This window comes from Leptonychotes weddellii, chromosome 6, assembly GCF_054177405.1.
Source record: "Leptonychotes weddellii isolate Sample4059 chromosome 6, ASM5417740v2, whole genome shotgun sequence".
Taxonomy (NCBI): Eukaryota; Metazoa; Chordata; class Mammalia; order Carnivora; family Phocidae; genus Leptonychotes; species Leptonychotes weddellii.
The window spans coordinates 57988850-58015029 of NC_138374.1; the positions used below are offsets into that span (position 1 = coordinate 57988850).

Below are 26180 nucleotides of genomic sequence, written 5' to 3' on the forward strand. Positions count from 1 at the left end.
TGCCTCCTTCACTCTTAACCTCTCCCGGGACACCTATGTGCTTGCTTCTTGGTTGACAAGATGGAAAATATGGTGACTAACAGTTCCAGACTCTGCATGCCACTCTCTGGTCATCTGAAGAGAGACTCAACTGACTCAATCCCAAATTCCTGATGAGGGATCTGGGTCAGGCTGCTAGCCACTGTTGAGAACACTGGGTGGTCACATCGCATGCCAGTCACACTAGGACCACGTGATTGGAGGGATGCACGGGGACACCTGCATACAAGTGGGGAGCCCAGCAGACCATCCACTAGACGGCTATTCACATCCAAGGATGTGCACAGTTGCTTTCCTAAAGCACTTCCTTGCCTTCTATGCAAATAAAGAAATGTAATTTTTGTGGTGACTCGGGAACTCTCAGTCCTTCAGAAGCACGATCCGGAACACCGGGTCTCCTCTGCCTACCTGAAGATGTGCCATATGGAGGGGACACTGCAGACTGTGCTTGCTAGATGTGAAAACCATTTTACCGAAGTAACATGAGCGCAGCTTGCATTAAAAAAAAAATGATTTGTTTCTTTCCCCTAAAATTTGAAGGGAAATTTGGTTAATTAACAATATTTGTTTTTGGAAACTGGTTATTTGAAGCTTCACTGGGCAGGATTTCAGTTGTTTTCAGCTATTACATCCTCCGTATTTAATGCCATCATTCTGAAAATGGATTGACTTCAGAAGTATTTTTCTCTTGCTTTGGAGATTTTGCACACTGGCCCAAATGGGTTTTTATTTTCCATTTTAATTTATACAGTATAAATACAATGTTGGACTTCTTTGGAGTTAACAGTTTCACTGTGCAGATGTTTCTTGAAAGCCTTTTGAATTCATAGTGTTGGTTTTAAAAACATTTTTTTTATTAGCCTGGCTGCCGGCCAGGAAAAAAAAAATACTATTCCATTTTGCATAGAACTGTAAGATTTTCTCTTTCCCTGTCTTTCCCACCCCCAGCCAGCTACGTGATTCCTAGGATTAAAAAAGCCATAGTGACATCTTGTGGTCAACCACCAGAGACACAGCAAAAAGGGGTCATGGTAGGATGACAGATGTGATCTAGTTCATTCTCCCACAAGTATTTCTTAATTTACTTTATTTGCTTTTTATTTACCATTTGGCTCAAGTAAATCACCCAAGATTTCCAGGTTGTTTTGCTTTATGGAAAATATCAACTTTGCCCCCATAGAAAGGATAAACACTCTGTGTTCTGGAAAGGAAAGGCAGGCCGTAACCCTGGCTTTTTGTCAGGCCCCTAGTAAAAATAGTGTTGCGCAAGCTACTCAGTAATGAGTCTGAAAAATATTCAAAACTTTTTCCTAAAAAAGGGACAAAAAACAATGTAGAAACAGTGATTTTAAATGGGCTTTTGTTTATTATTCTCAGCTTTCAGAAACTAGCTGATGGTTTGCTCACTTCACTTGTTTAGTATTTAAATGAAAATGTATAAACAATAACCCTCCAATCTTTATGTCCTCTCCCTAACTAGTGTCAATGGAGATAAAATCTGCTTGCCTAATTCTTGACTTTTAAAAGAAAAATGTACCAAACATTATGCAGCAGTAAAAAAATTATTCTTACCAGAAACTTCGTAAAACAGAAGATGTGATGTAATGTTAAAAAAGACACCAAATTATGTGTAAAGTATGATCCAATTACATATCGGTGTGAATATGGGTGTATGTGTCTACACAAGTGTGGATGTAAATATCAATATCAAGGTCCATGGAGGAGGGTATAGACACAGAAATAAGCCCAGAAGGAAATATATATACTAATAAACATTTTCTGTTTCATGACGTTATAACTGATATTTGTTTTCTTATGTTTTTCTCCATTTTCTATTTTTTATTAAATGAGCATATATTAAAATCATAATCAGGAATAATATTCAGCACTTTTTCATAAGGATCAGGTTTCTATTTGTTTATATGTAGAATATCTCCATTTGAGGATGACCCATAAGCATGAAAAAAAATTCCTGCGAAGAGAGAGGCACAGCAATGCGCTGAGACAAGAGAACCAGAGTGAGTGGGTCACAGACCAAGAGCAAGAGTTGAAATGCTTAGAATTCCAGAAACGTAAGGTCTTCTCATGTGTTTTACGTGCCTTCTCTGTGGAGCCGGGGGAACAGAGTCTCTCTCTGGTGTATAAGGCCACTCACTGCAGGAGAAGTTTGCCAAGACCTCCAGAGAAACTGTGAAGTTTGTCTTTGGGTCAAATTGTGCATCAGACTATTTATTCACTACATACTGTATGCCAGGTGCTGTGCTAGAATCTTGACATATATTATTCTAATACTGACAATTCTGCCAGGTATTTATAAAGGTGAGAAAATCGAGAGCTGGAGAAATTAAGTGCCCCAAATCATACAATTGGCAGCCAGGCTGGGGTTAAACTCAGTCTCTTTGGGCTCTAAAGCCCATATTCTTTATCCTACACCTGTCTCCATCCTTTTCAGCAGATGAAATAACTCCACATATACCTTTAGTGTCTCAGATCTCCAGAATCACAAGACCAAATTCCTTTAAGAGCCACTGAAATATCCCAAGAGGAATCCCTAGCAGGTGCCCCTCAAATCCCACTGTTAATGGTGAACACCTTTATCCACCTGCTTCTAGTTTTTCCATGGAAGGAGAGGTTTTCTGCTCTACTCCCCAGGAAAGAGTGGTAAATACTTTTGGTTGCCTCTCTTCCCCGTCACTCAGTCAACCCCATAGGCAGAGTAATGTTATGTCTGATTGGTGATATTTGTGAGAGTCTGACATCCATTGGATCACGCTAACCAAGGGGCAGGACCACTGACCTGTAAAGGTAACACACATAAAGCCATCAGTCCCTTCTATGTTAATCAGTGTGTTATACAAAGCCAATAATATATTATCTTTTTAAACTAAATAAGCTGATTCTGAAGTTTAGATGGAAAAGTAAGCAAGCAAAAGTGGTCAGGAACATTCTGAAAAAGAATAATACCAGATTTTTTTCCAAATCAAAAATTAAAGCCTATTATAAAGCTATAATGATTTAAAAATGTATAGTGTTGATACATGAATAGAGAGATCAATGAAAGAAAATAGAAAGTCCAGAAACAGACCTAAAAAATCTGGAAATTTAGTATGTGATAAGTTTAATATATTTTGAAGAATAATATCTCAAATCCATGGAGAAAAGATAGATTATTCAATTAAAGGCTTTAGGTCAATTGATAGATTATTCAACTTTAGGCTTTAGATGGCCATCTAAAAATAAAGTTGGATCCCATACCTCACACCGTACACCAGGAAAAATTCCAAGTGGTACAGAAATGTAAAAGTTTTTAAAAATAGCATATTACAATTGATGTAAGAAATCATGGATTTCAGGGCTGGATCCTAGGACTCTGGGATCATGACCTGAGCCCAAGGCAGACGCTTAACTGACTGAGCCACCTAGGTGCTCCTATTTACATTAGTTTTAAAGTGAAAATAATTATTTCTTTTTCCTCAAGGAAGATGCACCCTATGGAGCTGAGGTCCCAGATACTCACAGATATCTGAGCCTTCACCCAGTTTTGGTAGCATCAGACAATCACTTAAGACCATCCTCAGATCTTTATTTTATATGTCGTCATACAAAGTGGATGCACTGTTGCTCATTGTATTCCCAATGCTGTACCTTACTTCCCCATGACTTATTTATTTCATAACAGGAAGACTGTACCTCTTGATCTCCTTCATCCCTTTTGCCCTCCCTCCCAATTCTCCTCCCCTCTGGAAACTACCAATCTGTTCTCTGTATGTATGAGTCTGGGTTTTTTTCTGTTTGTTCTGTGTTTTAGATCCCACTTATAAGTGAAATCATGTGGTATTTCTTTCTCCATCTGACTTATTTCACTTAGTACAATAACCTCAAGGTCCATCCATGTTGTGGCAAATGACAATATTTCATTATTTCTTATGCTGAGTAATATCCTATTTTATATATATATCTTCTTTATCCATTCATCTATCAATAGACAATTAGTGGTTTTCATATCTTGGCTATTGTATATAATGCTGCAACGAACATAGGAGTGTTCGTTTCTCTACATCTTTTCAAATTAGTGTTTTCATTTTCTCCTAATACCAGATACCCAGATACCACTTCAGATAGAAATCCAGAAGTAAAATTGCTGGATCTTATGGTAATTCTATTTTTAATTTTTTGAAGAATGGCCATACTGTTTTCCATAGTTGCTGCACTAATTTACATTTCTGCAGACAACATACGAGCGTTCCCTTCTGCCACATCCTAACCAACACTTTTTATTTCTTGTCTTTTTGATGCTAGTCATTCTGACAGGTGTGAAGTGATATCTCACCGTGGTTTTGATTTATATTTCCCTGTGGATTAATGATGTTGAGCATCTTTTCATGTATCTTGTCCATCTGTATGTTTTCCTTGGAAAAATATCTATATAGTTTCTCTGACCATTTTTTAATCAGGCAGGTTTTTTTGTTGTTGAGTCAATGAGCTTTTTATATATTTTGGACATTAGCCCCTTATTGGATATATACTTTGCAAATATCGTCTCCCACTCATTACGTTGCCTTTTGTTTTGTTGATGGTTTCCTTCACCGGACAGAAGCTTTTTAGTCTGATGTAGTCCCATTTGTTTATTTTTGCTTTTGTTGCTCTTGCCTTAGGAGTGATATCCAAAAAAACATCACTAAGACCAATGCCAAAGAGCTTATGGTCTATATTTTCTTCTAAGTGTTTTATGGTTTCAGGTCTTAGGTTCAGGTCTTTAATATATTTTGAATAAGTTTTTGTGTATGATGTGAGATAGTGGTCATTTTCATTCTTTTGCATGTATCTGTCCAGTTTTCCTATCACCATTTATTGAAGAGATTGTTGTTTCCTCATTGTATATTCTTGCTTCCTTTGTTTTAAACTAACAATAAACTAACAATATATGCATGGGTTTATTTCTGGTCTTTCTATTCTGTTCCATTGGTCTATGTGTCTGTTTTTATGCCAATTCCATGCTGTTTTGATTATTAGAGCTTGTAGGATAGTTTAAAATCGGGGAATGTGAATCCTCTGGCTTTGTTCTTCTTTCTTAGTATTGGTTTGGCTATTTAGGGTCTCTTGAGATTCTATACAAATTTTAGACTTGTTCTAGCTCTGTGAAAAATGCCATTAGAATTTTGATAGGAATTGCATTGAATCTGCAGATTGCTCTGGGTCGTACAAACATTTAAAACATTAATTGTTGGGACACCTGGGTGGCTCAGTCATTAAGCATCTGCCTTCAGCTCAGGTCATGATCCCAGGGTCCTGGGATCGAGCCCCATATCAGGCTCCTTGCTCAGCGGGGAGCCTGCTTCTCCCTCTCCCACTCCCCCTGCTTGTGCTCCTACGCTTGCTCTCTCTCTGGCAAATAAATCAATCTTTGAAAAAAAAATTAAAAATAAAAAAAATTGTTCCATAAACACAGAATATCTTTCCATTTATTTGTATCTCCTTCAATTTCTTTCATAAATGTCTTATAGTTTTCAGTGTACAGGTCTTTCACTCCTTGGTTAAATTTATTCCTAAGTATTTTATTCTTTTTGATGCAACTGTAAATGGGATTTTTAAAAATTTCTCTTTCTGATAGTTTGTGTTAGAAACAGAACAGATTTTTGTATATTAACTTTGTATCCCAAAACTTTACTGAATTCATTTATTAGCTCTAACAGTTTTTTGGTAAAGTCTTTTAAGGTTTTAGTATCATGTCATCTGCAAGTAGTGACAGTTTTATTTCTTCCTTACCAATTTGGATGCTTTTTATTTCTTTAACTTGCCTAATTGTTGTGGCTAGGACTTCTAATGCTATTTTGAATAAAAGTAGCAAGAGTGGACATCTTTGTCTTGTTCCTGCTCTTAGAAGAAAAGATTTCAGCTTTTTACCACTGAGAATGATAATAGCTGTGGAGTTTGTCATATATAGCCTTTATTATGTTTAGGTACATTTCCTCTATAGCCACTTTGTTGAGAGTTTTTATCATAAATGACTGTCGAATTTTGTCAAATGATTTTTTTCTGCATCGATGAGGTGATCATATGGTGTTTATTTTTCATTCTGTTAATACAGTGTATCTCAGTGATTGATTTGCAAATATTGAATCATCCTTGCATCCCTGAAATAAATCCCACTTGATCATGGTGGATGATCCTTTTAATGTATTGTTGACTTTGGTTTGCCAATTTTTTGTTAAGGATTTTTGTATCTATATTCATCAGGGATATTGACCTATAATTTTCTATTTTCCTTTTTTCTTTTCTTTTCTTTTTTTTTTTTTGGTGGTATCCTTGTAGGGTTTTGGTGTCAAGGTAATGCTGGTCTCATAAAACGAGATTGGAAGTGTTCCCTCCTCTTCAATTTTCTGGAAGAGTTTGAGAAGGACATATTAAATTTTCTTTGACTATTTGGTAGAATTCACCAACATAGGCACATCTTTTTTTTTTTTTTTAAGATTTTATTTATTCATTTGACAGAGAGAGACACAGTGAGAGAGGGAACACAAGCAGGCGGAGTAGGAGAGGGAGAAGCAGGCTTCCCACTGAGCAGGGAGCCTGATGCGGGGCTCGATCCCAGGACTCTGGGATCATGACCTGAGCCGAAGGCAGACGCCCAACGACTGAGCCACCCAGGTGCCCCTATAGGCACATCTTTAACTACCCACCTTTTTATGCTTGATATTTCCTCCTGAATTCCAAATAATAACAAAAATAACAGATTTGTTGCACAGCAGGTACTTTGATTAAATGCTCACAGCAATCCTAGGATGTAAAGATTATTACTATCCTCATTTTTAAAATGAGGAAGAAGAGGCTCAGAGTGGTTAAATGTTGTCCAGCATTACGCAAGCTAAAAAGTAGAAAGGCTGAAATTCTACCACAGATTGATCATTCTTTCTTTCTCTCTATCTAACAACTGCCAATTCTCTCTACACTGTTGTCAATACCCACTTAGGACCCTGTCTTTATTTGGTTCTCTTTCTGGTCCTTTTCCTTGGCATATTAAACCTTATACATTCCTTTGGCTGCAATGTCTACAAATTCTAGTTGTTATCAAGCCTAGCTGCACATTAGACTCTGGAAGATTTTTAAAACACACCCATGACCAGAATTCACCCCCCAGATGCTCTATTTTAACTGGTCTAGGATGGAGTCTAGGAATCAGAATTTTCAACCCCTTACCTCCACTCCAGATGTGTTTCACTCAACTTTGTATCCCTGGTGCCTAGAAGGCATTCCTTAAACGTTAAATGAATGAATGAATGAATGAATGGATGGATCAAAGATGAACAAATGAGCGAACTTTAGGGGAAGGTAGCAGCCAAAATTATTTTTAACAGTAAGACAAGAACAGTTTTAAAAGACCCGGGCTAGGTGGAAGTTCAAGATAAATGCAGAGTCATTTTGATCTCCTCTGGGAGGCTGGAGAAGAAGGAAGCTGCATCCTGTAACCCAGTGCAGAGCCCCACACAATGGAAAACTATAAATAGCAGCCCTCGATCACATGAGGGTTATGTAATACAAGGTTCACAGACCACGGCTGCCTTTATCACTCAGGCTTAAGTTGCACTGAAATGGAAACTCAGCTGATGCCCTATGTATTAATTTCTCCAAAAGATGAAAGCCTCCCAGCCTTTGCCCAGACCATTGATTGGCCCATGTTCAAGGCAGGTTGGGGCCTTCCTTGCTAAAGAATCCCTGCTGTCTTTGCAGATAACAAGTAGGCAATTTCAGGGGAAGAATTATTTTTATTTGCAAAGATATGACCCGAACTTCCCCCGATCAAGTGAAAAGGCAGAGAATATCAGCTTTTCGGACACTTGGAAACACTGGGTCACGAGCTCCAGAGAGGAGGTAGATATGCAGATTTGTGTGTACAGTTCCAGAGAGGTCACCCCTGCTTGTTCCTCCAGATGAAATTTGCTGATCATCCGAAAACCTTTTGCAGAACACCCACATCCACTCTGTGTCATTTAACTCTATCAGAAGGGATTTGTCATCTTCTATAAAATGATAGCGCACCCTCCTTGCCTGGGAAAGGGATCTCAGAGCTACCCCTGAATACACAATTGATTCTCACTGCTTGGTAAAGGGGGCCTTTGAAGTAAGCTTTTCCATGAAGCAAAGGGTAAGTATGTGGTGGCAGAGACTGATCCCATATTCTCCTTTTCCTCTCTGATGCACAACCAGCCCTCACTTCCCTGTTGTTCTTGCAGTTAGGCATGGCCATGTGACTATGTTCTAGCCAACAGGACACGAGAAGTGAGGTGTGCCACATCCAGACCTGGCCATGCCCATTTCTCCATGTTTGTGTCTGCCTTCCGGATGGCTGGAATGGAGACGCCTCCTAGGGCAATTCTAGAAACCATGAGCTGAAGATACGAGAGCATTGTGAGCCTGGATCCCTGAATGATGGCCTTCAGGAAAGCCGTTCTGTCATAACTTCTCATTATCCAGTGCTGCCATCAGAACAAGAAATAAACTATTGTGTTTAAGCCATCATACACCATAAGGTCTGTCTCTTAGAGCAGCTAGCCTTCCCTACCTCACCATTGACGTCATCCACATGTCATGACACTAGCATCAAGGACAGGAATCCCTCATTTGCTTTGGAAGAAAAGATCCCCCAGAATGGCCTACCTACCCAAAAACCATTTTTGCCAGCCTGTCTTTGCCCTCAGGAGGCCCTAGTAATTGACAAGCTCAGAATTCTTATCTGAAGCCAGGTGTGGATGTTTGCAAGGATCATCTGGTTTACCTCTGATGTAGATGAGCAATTCTTCCAAATTCCATCTCAAAACACAGACATTCTATGCAAGGACTTTAGTAAACACCAGAACTGGAGGAAAAGGATGCCCCAGAGTAAAATTCATATTATGCTACAGATGGGTTTCTGAAACACACAAAACTGAAATTTTTATCAAACTGATCATATGTCAAGAAGATAAAAAAGAATCTGTCTTTAAAGATCTTTCTGCAATTCAAACAATCACAATCCACACTCCCTAAGTACTTTTTGAATTATCACAGACTGGTAATCTTTTTAGTGAAACACAACCTATATTCTGCATAAGCTATCAATGATTTCAATGATAAACAAGATGCAAGCAGAGGTGGGATGGAGAAAGAAGGAAACAGAACCCTTAGATAAAAGCGAAAAATAATGTGCAGTCCAGAAATGCCCCATGGTACAGCAGAAAGGATTCCCAGGCCAGAAAGCAGCAGAGTGTTCCATGTGCAGACACTGGGTTAACGAGAATTTACACTTGTCAGTGAAGCTGGTAGAATGCTCTGGAACTGACACATGGGGGGCCCTGCTGGACATCTGTTACCAAATGGAAGTGCCTGGCAGTAGAATAGATGGGAACTCAGGACTCCAACTGATTTTCTTCCAACTCCAGTGAGGTGAGGAATGAGGAGTGAAGGGCACTTTTTTGGGAAAAGAGGTGAAAAGCAACTACAGAAGAGCCCCAACAGCAAACAAAGTGGCTACTCCAAGTGTGAGGGGGAAAAAGCATGCTCTTAAAGCTCAGGATCCTGACAGGAAGGAAGGGCTTATTGAGGGAAGAAGAAATCTCTCCCCCCATCTGTTTGTGTTAGAGACACAGTCTGGCACAGTCTGTAGGAACTTACTTGAACTTTATACTCTAGAAACCTTGTATAATTATCTTCTTAGCCATCAGGCCAAATCCCAACCCAATGACTTGGGAAAGCTTCCCAAAGGAGCCTTTCGGCAGGAAGGAGAAGCAGTGTAGCTCTGGCTTTAGGGCACTGAACCCCATATTCTTGATTGCCCGCCCCATCAATAAAATACTACTGAGCGCATACGTGTATTTATTGATTCACGAAGTACATATGTGAGCTGCTGTGTATAATACTACACATTTTAGATCATATAAAACATATTCCCAGTAAAAGAAATGTTATAAGTATACATCAAAATATTTATTTCCTGTGCCCCAAATGGGTTGTCTTTTACACCCCCATGTTGGCCACCATTCCCTTCCATCCTGGTCCCAGAAAAGAGACCTTGTCTTCACAAGAGTGATTCTGGTATCAAAAAGAGATGAAAACTCCTGGCTTGTGCTTTAGCTAAGAGATACCTTTACAGAGCTGTCCCTCAGTTGTGTCTAGGTTGAAAGTGTGGATTGCATGCTATCTATCAAAGTCTGTTGCCCAAGTAACCAGAAGAATCATGTGCAAACAGAGCTCCTTCAGGGGATAAGTCATGTTTTATTTATCTGTCCTCCTCTAGGGCTAACAGGGTGTCTTACACTGAGGACATGCTGGGTACTCAGTGATGCCTGTTGAATTCAACCATGAATGAGTCAATGACTGAACACATTGAATGGATACGTGAAAAACATTTTTAAGCCACAGGAAAAATACAATTAAGGTATAACTCTCACTTGGCAGTGAAATATCTCCATGACTGGGGGAAAGAACATCTTCTGCCTTGCCTTTAACTCAGTTCAAGTTCTTTCTAACTTCTCATCAAGAGCTCTCTTCAAAGGTCTTCAAGGTCTAGGCGGGTACCACAGACGCCTGAAGACCAGCCAAAGCAACAGGGAGAGGTGGTGGAAATGGGCTAAGTAGAACATGCATAGGGTCTAAAGAGGGTGGCCATGTTTGCCTCTCTTAGGCTGTGTTTTCTTCTCTGGGTGTCTAATGGTTTTACAACGTGTCTCATCAACTACATTATAAAACTACAGAGGTCTGGAAAAGTAGGGTGTTTCTTCTGTCCCCACAATGGTCTGATGGAATACAAACTAGACTTAGGCTCCAAACTTCCAACCCAACTCTCCTACCTAATTAGCTAGATGGACTTGAACAAGGCAAACCTCCGTGATGCTGAGTTTCTTCAGCCGGCCAATGAGCATAGCACTACTTGCCTCAAAGGGATGTTCAGAAGAACAGACAAGACTTGCAAACTGTGATACTATATAGAAAAGTAAGGAATTACAATTATAATTCAAGTAGTGAATAAATACCTGTTGGAATGCTTTGAATAGAGAGGGGATATAATTCTTTTCAGAATCAGTATGTGCCTCTATTTAAGACTTCTTTAAAAAATGCCATCTATAGGGACGCCTGGGTGGCTCAGTCGTTAAGCGTCTGCCTTCGGCTCAGGTCATGATCCCAGAGTCCTGGGATCGAGCCCTGCATCGGGCTCCCTACTCCACAGGAGGCCTGCTTCTCCCACTCCCCCTACTTGTGTTCCCTCTCTCGCTGTGTCTCTCTCTGTCAAATAAATAAAATCTTAAAAAAAAAAAAATACCATCTATAGAGAGAATATATAGAGAAGAAATTAAAAAGTAGAGATCAAGTTAACACATACATCCACACAATACATTGTTATCACTAATGAACTTGAAAATTTTGAACTTTATGATTTTAAGGTAGATAAACAAGTATTGATGAATCCTTTCCCACTTAACAGTTTAAAGTATATGCTAATTGTATTTGTGTTTTATTGGACATATACTATATCTATTACAAAATATTGGCTCCTAAACACTATAATAGTTGTCACTGAAATACTACTGGGTAGTAGAATTACTCTTAAATTTTATTTTCTTCTTTGTGTGTTTCTCTATTCTCCCAATTTTCTTCAATAAACACAACATATAACCTTTTTTTCTCATTCTGAAATGTTAAAAAAAAAAAAAATCACCTGTGGAGGGGTGGCTGACTACAGACTTAAAATTGTGTAGGAAATAAGGTAAGGAAAAACTTATCAAGATGACATAGTCAATTTGTGGGAAACATCTAATTAAATTAAAACCTGATTTAAAGATGCTTGATCAAAAATTCTTGAACATGGGGCGCCTGGGTGGCTCAGTCGTTAAGCGTCTGCCTTCGGCTCAGGTCATGATCCCAGGGTCCTGGGATCGAGCCCTGCATTGGGCTGCCCGCTCCGCGGGAAGCCTGTTTCTCTCTCTCCCTCTCCCCCTGCTTGTGATCCTGCTCTCACTGTGTCTCTGTCAAATAAATAAATAAAATCTTTAAAAAAAAAAAAAAAAATTCTTGAACAACAGGGGCTACCGAAGACCAGGAGTTAGCCTGGCTCCGGGCAGAAGGACCCGGGTGACGTGGGCAATGGGAGTTGGAGGAGCAAAAGGGACCCAATGTGAGCATGAGGGCGATGAGCATTCTCACTTCTCTCTTCCCTCCCTTCCCACTCTCTCACTGGTGCCTCCCACTGGTGCCTGGGTGGCTCAGTCGGTTGCCTGACTTTGGTTCAGGTCATGATCCCGGGGTCCTGGGATCAAGCCCCACATCAGGCTCCACACTCAGCAGGGAGTCTCCTTCTCCCTCTCCCTCTCCCCTTCCCCCTGCTTATGCTCTGTTTCTCTCTCAAATAAATAAAATCTTTAAAAAATATAAACAGATAAAATAAAAATTCTTGATCAAGCCCTCTTAGATCTGTTGTTTAAAAAAACTGCATAATATTCTATCTTTGTGTAAAAACAGGCAAGTGTAACAACATACATTCATTTTTGCTTGAATTGTTTACGGAGAGGGGTGGTGAGGGGTATGAGATATAGGAACCCCAAAATGAGGATAAAAAGACTTGGTGTACTTTTTGTTATACTGTTTACATTTTCAAAATATCACATGCAAGTAGTAACTCTTTTAAAATACAAGTATCATAAGAGCTCCTGACCTTTGCTCTGAGGAGTCAGTGCTCACAGTGGGTTTGTGCGAGAGGCTGCCATTGCCAGTGGAGAGATAATTGTGCAGGCCTGTGGGGCCAGGGAAGTGCCAGGCTGCTCCTGAGCTCATTTTCCTCAGCCTGCTGAGTAGCTGTGCTTGGCTTTATCTGCTTCCTGGGGCAGCGCAAGGCTCCGCTCCACATTGCCTGTGTGTTGTCTGTTCCAACCCAGCATGCTCTTGGTTGCCAGTTGGCTACATTGAACCTAGCTGGTTACATTTCACGGACTTGCCCTGTCCTGTCCAATAAACTTTCCAAGCCAGGCTCAGTCTAAGCTGAAAGAAATTAGGCTTGTGTTTAAATGAGTCTGAAGTACAGTCGGGCTAGAAAACCCTGGGAGGTGCCCCCAGTGAAGCCTGCATTCTCCAGGCTCCAGCTAGGGTCTGCAGCAAATACACCCTCATACCTCCTCTCTTGAGTCCATCCATCTAGTCTAAAGGGAAACCTTGAGTGTGGTTTTTGACTGGCCAGCTGCAAGCCACTTCTTTGCACACGCCCTATCTGGGGGATTTGGGTTGTAGACGTTTGTCAAGTACAGGTCATCTCTTCGTACAACTTAGCTCATGATTGGTAGATCTTTTCTTCTTTCTTTCTTTGTAGACGTTTGTCAAGTACAGGTCATCTGCTTGTACAACCTAGCTCACGATTAGTAGGTCTTTTCTTTTCTCGCTCTTCTCTTCTCTTCTCTTCTCTTCTCTTCTCCTTCCTTCCTTCCTTCCTTCCTTTCCTTCCTTCCTTCCTTCCTTCCTTCCTTCCTTCCTTCCTTTCTTTCTCAAAGTGGATCTTGTCTTATCAGTGATGTTCCGTGCAGCTCAGAGAAACATTACAATTTTGTGAGAACTACATTAAAATTAGAAACTTCTGTCCATGAAAAAACCCATCCACTGAAAAATGGCAAGATGGGACAAAGAATGTGAGAAGATATTTGGTACACACATAACCAACAAAGAATTAGGATGCCGACATAAGCAACTCCAATAAATCAATAAGAACCGAACAATCTAAAAACAGGTAAACAAGCAATTCACCAAAAGGAAAATCTTAATGGTCTATATAGAAAGACCCTCAGTCTCAAGAAGAGGCAACTAAAACTTCAGGGAAATATTATTTCAAGCCAATTAGATTAGCAAAATTTAAAAAGCTAGACAAGACTTAATATTGGTTATGATGATAACAATGGGAACACATACACTGTTGTTAGAAGTAGAAACTGGTGCACCCACTTTGGAGAGCAACATGAAGATAAGATATGCACAACCTACATATTAGGATGTAACAAGAAAACAAAAACCATTCCAAGTACTGAAAGAAGGAATTTAATCTCAGGAATTGGTTACCTGGGGATTAAAAGCCCTGAGAAGTCAAAAAGCAATGACGCAGCCAGGGACAGGACACTTGAGGCACCTGCTACCACCCCAGGCTACAGAGGTGAACAACAGGGGCTACCGAAGACCAGGAGTTAGCCTGGCTCTGGGCAGAAGCAAGGACCCGGGTGACGTGGGCAATGGGAGTTGGAGGAGCAAAGGGACCCAGTCTGAGCATGAGGGCGATGAGCATTCTCACTTCTCTCTTCCCTCCCTTCCCACTCTGTCACCAGTGCCTCCCACTGGCTACACCCAGAAAGCAGGCAGGTGACCCAAGAAGTTGAGCCAGACAACCTATGTGGGTCAGCTCCCTGAGATAACAGTGTGGAGCAGGGAAAGGACAAGGAATGGATCCGCCAAAAACAAAACAAAAACCAAAAAACCCCAAACCAAAAACCCTTGCAAACGAGCAAATGGAGATACATATAGTAAAACTTACAGCAACATTGTTCATAAAAGCAAAACATGAGAAATACTTGTTTATTGAGAAGAGAGGAAAAAACTGTAGTAGGGTCATAAAATGGAATACTCCACAGAAGTGAAAGCAAATGAACTATAGTTACATTTATCAACACGGATGAACTCATGAAGCCAAACAAAATAAATTTCAGAATCTTTAATATTTATATAAAGCATAAAAGCATGCAATATGATGATGATGATAAAGATACACGGTACAGGTATAAAGAAAAGCTGAAAAGTATAAAGAAATATATCTTTTGTGGGGAGAAAGGGAGATGTGAACAGGAAGAGATACTCTGAAGGTTTCAAATGTAATAATAATGACACTGGGTGATGTATACATGGGGCAATGTATATTGCTGTTTATAGTTTATATAAAAAATATTTCCTAATACATTAAATTTTAGTCTTACAAAGGAGCTTGGAGGAGTATGAGCAATATGGAGCTGGCTATTCTAAATGGCAGGAGGACAATTCATTATGTTTGTTTTGGAGGCAGGGCTGGATGCCATTGGCAAGACCAGCCCAAGATACCCACTTCCAGCTGTCTCTCCCGCTCGAACCCAATCCAGTTAGGCAAACAATCAACCGTTGCCCCTGTAAGCTCTAGACATGCAGGTGGGAACCAGCAGTGGTATTCTCCTGGCTAACCTGTAGATATTCTGGGTAGAAGCTAAGCTTGCAGTGGGTTGACTTCAGTTTTGTGAGACCTCACCCAGGCACTGATTCTGTCTCACGATGGCAAGAAACACGTTCCAGAGCTCATCTCTCCTCCATAAGGCCTGGGTGAGACGGTAGCCTTCCCAAAGCATGGCACAGCTCTCTAAAATCACCATCCCCAAATCTCTCTTCTCCACTCCAAACCTTGTTACTTTTTTCCTTTGGCTAGATCTAAGCAGGGCCAGCTTCACCGGCGTGTGACCTGTGTAGTCACACAGGACCCCGCACTTCAAAGGACCCTGAGCTTGTTTAAGGCTCTGCTGGCGCTGTGTGGAATTTCTTAATAATTTTTGAGCAAGAGACCCTGCATTTTCATTTTGCACTGCGCCCCGGAAACTGTATAGCTTATCCCAGGCCTAGGAGCTGTGGGAGTTTCTGAGAGCCATTTCCTCATAAATCTGCTATCAGCGATGGAGTTCTGACGACTACTCCAATAGCGGAAAGCTATCTTACTGACCTAAGTCACACCAGGCAGGAAGAATCCCATTCTCATGTCCCATTCCACTACTTACTTGCTTGTAATCGGTCTTCCCAACAAGGAAATGTAAAGTCACTGTGTCCTCATGTCCTAGCTCAGTATCTGGCTCATAATATATGTTCAGTAAGTACTTGTTGGAGGAACATTTATGAAATATTACACCTAATAACTTTATGTGAAAATTGTATGCCGGATTTTATACAGAGGATATATTCTTGAAGAACTTACATAATACAATACTGATTTTTCCACATAAATAAGTGTAAAGTGGGGAGATGCTTCCTCAAAAGCTACAACTGATATTTTTAACTATTTGTATTTTTTCAAAAGTACCACTAACAATTTATGGAATACTTGCTCGAAAATGTACCATGGGAGTTGTTTGGCCTTCTTGGTGACATTAAAGCATGTCTCAAGTTCATTCCAAAATGCCTAATTTTTAGGCCTATTTTTCAGCACCAGCCACGGACCCCCATTTAATGAGTGCGTGGATGAGACTGCTTCAGGATGTAAAAATATTTCAAATTATAAACAGTAAATGTCCAAGTAAGTACATCATCATAACCACCTCCCACCCCCACCGGCAGGAGTTCTAGTTCAGGGAGACCCAGCCTGGCTCACATGACACTGACAAAGGGCCGCATGTATTTCTGTGCTACCAGCCAGAGCACAGCGCAGCAAGATCATAAATCACTCTTACCTTTTACTCAGCTTGCCAACCTTAAGATACATTTTCAAAAATTGGGGGTATTTGCATTTTTTCAAATTCCACACGGGTTTAAACATAACTTTATAGTATTTGACATTTGCATAAATTCACACAAATACAACCACAGTGTATGTCAGTAGGTTATCTGGGTTTTAATGTGTCCATAAATACTGCTTTAAACTGAAGACCATAAATAGCGGATGGTGAATAAGCAAAGAAGCAATAGCCTTGTACAGCACCCGATGACCCAAAGTGGTTTTGGCAGCAAAATCAAACACAGGAATACTTTTTTGAATTCATTTGCTCCACATGGCAAAAGGAGGAAGTAAAATATCTGGCTAATACCTAATATTTAAATCCTAGACAAAACATTTCAGTGCAAATAGGGAAGTGCTTTATTTACTCTGATCCAAGTCAAAGGTAGTTGGATAATTAGTTTTCTTTAAACAACATTCAGCTTTGCTGACATCTCATTTTCCAAAAGCAGCTGTTAGCCAAATATAGTATTGTTTATTCACTCCCCGGAAGGCTGTTTTTAAAAAGTGCTTCTTCTGGTAAATATGTTGCATCACATAATTGGAGATAACAGGAAAAGTAGGAGTTGCTGTTTGGATTTAAATAAACATCTGCTCAAAAGTCCAGTTGTCTGCGAATAATTCTTTTATTTTTTGCCATTAGGCACATTGAATTGTTTATTCCTCACTTGTGGGCCATGTTAGGAAATATCCCAAACATGATAACACATGAGATATTTCTCTTGAAAAATGATAAAAGAGATGAAGTTGAGCTCTTTGCCTTTTTCTTTTATTATACATGTCAGCTAATATATGTTAGCTATTCCAGTGCCGGAGACCTTTATGAATATGTAATATTAACTAGCACAATGTTTATCTTATACTTAAATTGCAGTGGGATCAAGTTTTTTGTTTTTAGAAAGTGTCACTTAAAAATTACCCGTAGCATCTGAGTTAAGTCCCAGATTATCCTCTGAAGGGGCGTAGAGAATGAGAATTGCTATTGCTTTTGCAAACAACACTCAGTTCCTATCGTGCACCGTGTGCTTGGCTTGCATGTGCTACTTGCATTGTTGGCTATTTCCCTTCTAATTTCTAGGAAGTGAAAATGTATGTAACTTTCTCTGATCCAACTTACTATTTTCTCCTGATTACTTGGGTTTTCTCCTGCCTGAATATTTCATCCTTAAAATACATTTCTTTCTTGACTCCATTATTGACCCAAATTCACTGTCAGAGCCAATCTAAAACAGTAGAAATCTCCTTAAACTGGAAATCAGAAAGCCTACGTTCTAATTCTCACTCTATTGCTAAAATCCACAGGTTCCTCCTGGGGAAAATAAGGATTAAATTGATGTCTGAGAGACCCCATTCAATTCTACAAGTTTATTTCACTAACTAATTAATATAATTCATTGCTTAAAGTGGGTGGGTCACACAGTGAATGCCAAAATTTGGGGCAAGGAAGGTGAGATTTGTTTGTTCTTTAGAGATATCCAACCTGCTATGACCTTCTAGTTAGCATGGCTAATTAAGAGCTCCCAACATATAATTCACATTGCATTTGTCATCCAGTTCACAGGGCTTCAGACTGATGTTGACGGGTCAAAAAAACATTCTGTGCTCACCTGGGAATTTGCGATCTTTTTAATGTTCTGAGCCGTTTTCCATTAGTGCCTGTGCATGAGAAGTATTTCAAACAAGAAGCCAAAAAGCACTTCTAAAACTATGTTCAAATTCTAGCAAGATTTAAGATGGAGCAAATGCTCTGCTTCCCATTTGGATCCTTGAAGCAGTGAACACACTTCATGAAGAACACATTTATATTTTCTTGCACATAAATATGTTTGTCATAATACCAGAACCATTGAGACAAATGGCTATGTTCAGCTGGGAAATGTATCTTTTCTCTCTGTATTATAAAGAATGTGTTATGGTATAATTATTCTTGTGGTTTTATAGTTCAGGGCACTTTTATAGTATAGGAAGCTTCTGTCTAGTGAAATAGCATATGCTAGTTAATTACTATAAAGCTCTTTGCAAATATAAGGAACTACTAACACTCATTAGCAAATAAATTTTCCAAATACATTCTACTCATGTTATTGCATTATTTCCTTAAGAGAAGTACAGCATGGTTGTGAAATCCTATCTCAAGGAAAAGAATGACTGCCTGTAGAAAAGTGGATTTTACAGATTTCTACTCCTGATAGAGTAGGTATCCATAACATAAACATTTCCCCAAAGTTTATAGGTTTTTTGAAAGGTCAATAGGCATACATTTATATCAGTACTATCCTACACAATCAGTACTAGAAGCTGCAGTGAAAACTATGATTATGAGCAATAAAGAGCTTTCAAAGGAAGATATTTAATTATGCAGGAATTTATAACTACAAGGGTGCTTAAATTGAGGGCTCCTTTAAAATTATTCATCCAGTTGCCTTTATATTGACAGGGGAATTAGTCAGGACTCTGAGGTTTAAACAACAGAAGCCCAACTCAAACTAGATTAAGCTAGAACAAAACCAAACCCACAGTCCCTGCACCTACAAGGAATACTGAGTAGCTCATACAATTTTAAAGCAGCCCTGCAGGAACCAGGGCTTCAGGACCAGAAGCAGGGACATCATGGTCCCAGGAATCTATTTATCACTTTGTCAGCTCAGGTAGCTCGAGTTGTGGTGAAGATGGCTCAGGATTCCAGTCATGTTCTCCCAAGTTAAAAATACCAGCAGAAAGAGCACTTCATTCTCTCAAGGTTTCTATAGCAAAAGGGACCCTGAGGGGTCTTGTTTAGGTCACTTGTCCACTCCTTGAACCAATTACTGCAGCTGGGTTGTGGCATACTATAGTTGATCCAATCTGGGTCATCCTTATGAACAAGGAGTGGAAAGCCAGAATTAAGAACCCCAATAGGACCACATGCTACAGTAGTGGGTTCCCCCAATACAAGGGGATACTGCCACCTAAAACGGGATAGGAAAATGGACTAGATCGAAAGCTGTTATCTTCCTCTGGTGACCTTGGTCCTTTCAACCTTGACATGGAGGTTTTGGATAACCTGTCAGGAGCTTTGGTGCTAATGAAGAGACCTGCAGGCCCATCGTGTTGGTTTTGACAACCCTGAGTTTGGTGCTTCTTGGCATCTCGGCCGCCTTGGCTTTAGTTATTTGCCTGCCTTCTTCAGTGATTTCTTAAATTTGAAACGAGATACATGTTTTCTTTATGGATTTATCTGGGAACCAACATGATGCCATGGAAAGAGAACAGTTTGAAGCCAAAAGCCCAGATCCCTCCTTGCTCTCGCATTTACGGGCCTTGTGGTCTTTGGTAGGTTACTTCGGCAGGTTCTACAAATCTTAAGTTTCATCATCTGTAAAATGAATGCTTGTTCCCTTACAAGGTTGCTGTGAAAACACAGAGGAAATGTACGTAAAGCATAGTGGCTGCTCACAACACATGTCCAATTATAACTGAAGGCGAGGTGCCACTACCTCTGGGCAAACTTAAAGGACTGGAATCATGTCTAATGCTCCAGGTACTAGACCAAGGGCTGGGAGGATGAAGAACAAGACATGGCCCCTGCCCTCACTGGACTTACACTTCAGTGAAGGAGAAAGTAAAAGAAGTGCTTTAAGAGGGAACGAGAAAAACTGTTAACTAAGCGTGCAAAGAAATTACCACGTGCTAGGAACCTCACCTACACCCTCTCCCCCACCTAGTGTTGCTATTTAATGGATTTAAGTAGCAATTACTGTAGCAGAAAAATAGCACTAACGGCCCAATTTTTTGTAATATATCGAAAAAAAGGGCATTTAGAGCATCCTGGCAAAAATGGACATGTCCTATATATGCAGGATGCCTGGCAAGCCCATCTCTATTCCTGACGATGCTACAATCCTATTTCTATATTATATAAATATATTACATATATTTACATAAATAAGTTCTGTGATCTCCACTGTACAAGTGAGGAAACCGACTCAGACACTGAGTAACTTATGCAAGGTCACAAAGAGAAACGGCGGAACTGGGAGCCAAACCCTAATCTCTCCAGTTCTTTACATCACAGCATTCACTTTTGTCAACAATGACAATGGAAGGTTTAGGTTCAAATTCCAGTTCGACCTTTAAATGTATGCCTGGCTTTAGGTCCATTTCTCCTTCTGCACTTCCTGTACTTCCCTCTACAAACCCAACACGTGGGCCAAATAGGTGGCTTCTCTTCAGTTCTTTGCAATTCTGAGTACTAGTCATAAGTGATTCTTAAACTGTGGTCCCTGAACCATCAGCATCATCACCTGGGAACTTGTTAAGAAAGCATATTCATTGCCACACAAAACCTACTGAAACCTGGGCATAGACCAGAAATCGGTTTTAACAAGCTCTCCAGGAGATCCGAATGCAAATTGCTAAAGCAGACCTTCAGCATTCTAAAGGAATATTACTATTGTGATACCTTTTCTCCTCTTCAACAACCAACTGTATGATTCGCAATACATTTCTTCTGAAGTTTTGTGGGGTTTTTTTTTAAAGATGTTTTATTTATTTGTCAGAGAGAGAGGGATCATGACCTGAGCTGAAGGCAGACACTTAACTGACTGAGCCACCCAGGCGTCCCTGAAGTTTTGGGTTTTTTTTTTAAAGATTTTATTTATTTGAAAGAGAGAGAACACAAGTGGGGAGAGGAGCAGATGGAGGGGGGAAGCAGACTCCCCACTGAGCAGGGAGCATGACGCGGCACTCGATCCCAGAACCCTGAGATCACGACCTGAGCTGAAGGCAGACGCTTAATCGAATGAGCCACGCAGGCGCCCCTCTTCTGAAGTTAAGATATCTTAAAAAGTTGAAATTTACACTAAGGCACAGGATTAAAAGATCTACTTTTGCTTCCAAACACCTCATTAAACTTCACCAAATGAACTAAAATTACAATGCTTTCCAATACCATTACTACCCCAACTTTGCCTTCTTTTAGATACTACTTTTAAGTCAGAAATACTTCTCCCTCTTCTAGGTCTTTACTTTTTATCCCTCCATCCTTCCCTTTCCCTTTAGTCATTCAATACTCTATCCATTTTGGCCCAAACCTATTTAAACAATGCCCACTACTCTCTTCACTCCACACACATTCCTAGTTGTCTCTGTTCCATCCACCTGCAAAATGTCTCTATGGTCCTATGCAATGCCTCCAGTTTGAATGTGGCAATTACTTAAGCGATGGGCCTGAAGTTGACCCTATTATAAAGTACAGTTTGCTAACGGCACCGATATAAAAAGTTTGTTCCATTCAACAGAATTTTCCAGTTAAAAATTATTTTGCTATTTAACAGTTATTTAAGCCTGTTAATCCAAGTCCCCAAAAGACCTCTTATTGGGCCATCTTATTAACTCAACTCTAAAATTCTATCATTTTCCCCAAAACATTAAATTTATATATGTATGTCCCCAAGATTTTATTGTACATTATGTATTAACCTCTGTATTAACTGCTTATATATTTAAACTCAAAAAACAAACAAAAAAACCCCAAAAAACCCTCCTGTAAAGACTAGGGACAATGCTAACATATGGCAATTGTCACAGTGCTATATACTCAAGTATATGAAAATCTTACACTGGTGACAAAATATATAGCTATCTCCCCTCACTAAAGAGTACAGACTGAAACAGAAATAGAACAAGTTAAAGATACTGCATGATGCCATGAAGTTTTAAGACAACTAAAACTAGATGTAGGTCCAAATTCGTTAAACTCCCCACTGACTGATAACTGGCATCAGAATCAGCTTGGGCAACTTCTGAAAAAAATAGTTTCCAGGACACATTTCCCAGTTTTCAACTTCAGAATTGTTCATGGTAGGACTAGAATTAGTCTCAGGTGTTTCTAGTGTACAACAGATTTAAGAATTACTGGCCCAGAGACACATTCCATTTTAAAATTAATCAGAAGTACCATAGCACAAGCCAATTAAAAAATATGCATGAGATGAGGGAGGACCCAATTCAGTAGCTTTTCACCCAGCCACTGAAGCTGACATAAACACTTTCGTCGGACTCCACAAATAAGTAGGATGCTCATTATAGCAGTTGATCGCACTTGTTCTACCATCTCATTTCCCTGGTCCACAAAGTCGGTTCTAAATTGATGACTTACTGACTTTCATGGAGCAATCACAGTGAGGCTGCATGCTGCTTCTACCAAATCCACAAAGCCCCAAACACTTGTAACCCTCATGTATCTATACATCACTGAAACCAAAATACCAAGAAATAATTATAGAAGATACACTGAGTTTCTAGTCTACACTGGGGAGGGTCATGATTAAGAATGGTCCTGAACCACTATAGGATTGCAATCCACAATTTGAAAAACAGAGCCAGTTCAACACTTTATAGGTAAGAAAACTCAAGTCTGTAGGTATGTCATTTCACCATCTCAATTAAATCTTTTGTGTGACCTTTCATTTACCAAATTCCCACCATGAAATCGTAACTCTTTACAATGTGACCCCAAACAACTTCCATCTCTAGGTTCTGCATTCTCTTATTGCAGGCTGGCTTCTACCAAAGGACCTAGAACAAGACCACCAAACCTCTCATCTTACAAATCCCATTGCCAAAAAAAAAAACCACACTTTCTCCTACAGAGTGCAAAAATTCCAAGACAATATAGATTAAGTAGATCACACATTACATATGCAACCAATAACACAGGAATGCCCATTCCAGCCTTAGGTAACCGGGAAGAAAAATAGATGGTTATAGTTAGATAACAGATAGATGTACACAAAAAAGTTTAAAACTTCTATAGAAATTTCTCTTGGCTATAACAAATAATTTAAATTAGGCTCCTTATAGATAGGAATCACAACAAACAGCATTATTAATTTAACAATTCCTAAAGCTAGTGATTTTAGCTAAATACTTGCATATTAGAACCTTCTAAGGCTGCTAAAAGGCAAAATTATGTCAAAATTTGCAAATAGATTTTAAGTCAGACTTGAAAGCCAAGATGAGCAACTCCTTTTTCTAGTTATTACCTCTGACCAAGGCATAAGAATTCACTTAGACAAATAACTTTCATAACCTACCTAAAATTAGGCTAGTTCATAAATTATCTAAACTGTTCTTCCCTGCTGTGAGCAGCCCTTCATCTCTGACTGTAAAACTTAGAAAACTTTGGCATGCTCTAATGTTAGTTTCATAAGTTACTGAAAACCTCTATAAATTTAGCATCATTTCTCAAATCTGGATAGTCTTCTCATTCTGAATGCTTAAACATTTAGGTCATAAATTGAAATACCAGCAGAAAAAACTCATCTTTAGGCAGGTTGAACAGTTACCAATTGGCAAGAAACTGACAAAATTCAAACAGAGTATCAAAACACTTCAAAGCTTTACGAACTTTGAACTTAGCACACTTTCCTAAATTTTAGTGGTTCCAACTACAGGAAAACCAGACTCTAAGGTTTGCGATGATTTAAATTAACTCAAAATTTTTGCAATTCCTGACATCAAAACTAGATTTATAGTTTTATTATGGTAACAAAGTTGTTACAGTGAGATCTATAAACATATACAGAATTATTATATTTAAATTCATATAGAACAATATTTACATTTTTAAGTTACACTTTTGAAATCAGAAGATGAAGTACAGCTTAAGTTTACAACAAAGAAAAGAAAAATACACAAAACAAAAACAGACAAAGTTAGCAGTAAAAATATAACTATCTGTTCTTGATACGTGGAAACTCTTTGTCAGAAAGCTACATCTTCTTAATCTGATTGTCCAAATCATTAAAATATGGATGATTCAGTGCCATTTTGCCAGAAATTCGTTTGGCAGGATCATAGACTAACATTTTCTGGGGGTGTGGGGGGGAGATAAAAAGCAAAAAAGGTTTTTATTAAGAAATGAACCATAAAAAAAATTTCCATAAAGCCTTAATTTCTCTACCAATAAGCCATAAGTTAATAATTTTAATAAAAAAAACAACTAAATGAACATTTCCATTAGTTCAATACCAAACCACATAAATGCCTCATCCTCCATACTTCACCCTCTAGCTCTAAAATAACTTATTCCTTAAATTACAGATATCTCAACAACCTCTTTTTGCTACAAATCATGCTTTAAGACACAAGCATTCAGAGATAGCTTTAAAACCAGGACATAAATTTAAGAAAGATATCTAGTTAATTATATTTACTTTGAGAATTAAATGGCCATCTGAGTTATTTATAACATTGTTGAAATGGTGGCAATTAACTGTAGTGGTTTCTAATGTAGCTTCCAGCAAGTTCCAAATAAAAACAAAACCAGAGCACAATGTGTTATAAACATAGTTAAAATGAGTCAGTAAATGAATTATAGTCAGACAACCTAGTATTAAAGTTTTAATTTACACATCACCAGAAAAGACTGTATAAAGTTTAATATTGATCTTAAATTTTTTTTTTTTTTTAAAGATTTTATTTATTTATTTGACAGAGAAAGACACAGGGAGAGAGGGAACACAAACGGGGAGTGGGAGAGGGAGAAGCAGACTCCCTGCCGAGCAGGGAGCCCGATGCGGGACTCGATCCCGGGACTCCAGGATCATGACCTGAGCCAAAGGCAGTCGCTTAACCAACTGAGCCACCCAGGCGCCCCAATATTGATCTTAAATTTTATCTTAAACATTAATCTTAAAGAAAACCAAATCAATAAGCAGACTAGATATACTTTTACTATCTAGTAACCCTCTGAGCTCTTATCATGTAACAAGCACTATATTAAGTGCTTGGCACATATGATGTTACTTAATCCTCACCACAAAAGCTAAGTACTGGTCCCACTGAGGCTCAAGGGTTAAGTAACTTGCCCAAATTCTTAGAACTAAGGAGTTTAAATCTAAAACGAAGTCTGAGGATTTACAGCAGTGGTTCTCATCTGGGTGAGACTTTGCCTGTCAGGGGACATTTGACAGTGTCTGGAGACATTTTGGGTTGTCACAAGTGAGAGGAATATGATCCTGGTAGCTATGGGATGGAGGACTGGGATGCTGTTAAATATCTTGTAACGTACAGGACAGCTCCTAGTATCAAAACATGATCCAGTCCAAGAGGTCAATACCAGCTAGACTAAGGAACCATGATTTACAGTATTTGATTTTTGTTTCATTGACTGAAGTGAAATTCTTTGTGTTCAAAAATTACAGACGTTAAAAAGACAGATTGGGCCCAGGATAAGGAACACTTTCTAAGTCAAATCAACAACTGATAATATAAAATATGTGAATGACAGATAAAGGACTTTGGACTTCACTAATTCACTTAATTATTAGTTAAAGCATAAAGCAATTTGGAAATCTGAGCTGAATTCGGTAGCATAATGATTTATAAATTCTAAAAGGAGCCCAAAGACCAATTAGAAGGTTTACAGGATAATAGAGCAATATACATATTTTTTTTGTTCAGTAACCTACACAAACCTTATTTTCTTCTGTCATTACATTAGCTGAGATTCATAAAAATTAGTTCTGTCTAAAAGCTCAATATTTAAATACTGTTCTAAAACAATTTTCTTAAAGCCTACCTTCTTAAAGGCCTACCTAGGACAATTTATTTTATCCTAATAGATTTTTTTGTCTTGCTTTTAAAGAAAACAACTATT

At 39.0% G+C, this 26180-nt stretch overlaps 1 protein-coding gene across 7 annotated transcripts in view; it reads right to left on the reverse strand.

Moving 5' to 3' along the window:
- Positions 1-26180, reverse strand: part of CDK1 (cyclin dependent kinase 1) — an 83515-nt gene that overhangs the window by 43425 nt on the left and 13910 nt on the right. For 5 of the 7 annotated variants that reach the window (XM_081824207.1, XM_081824205.1, XM_081824206.1 and 2 more), the window contains exon 8: positions 3022-6419. The exons of 1 other annotated variant lie outside the window; for it this stretch is intronic. In XM_081824207.1, the coding sequence (XP_081680333.1) occupies positions 6297-6419 (123 nt within the window). In that variant the 3' untranslated portion in view covers positions 3022-6296. Of the gene's footprint in view, positions 1-3021; positions 6420-24043; positions 24391-26180 lie in introns of those variants that run through there. One more of the 7 variants, XM_081824212.1, reaches the window with a different exon arrangement.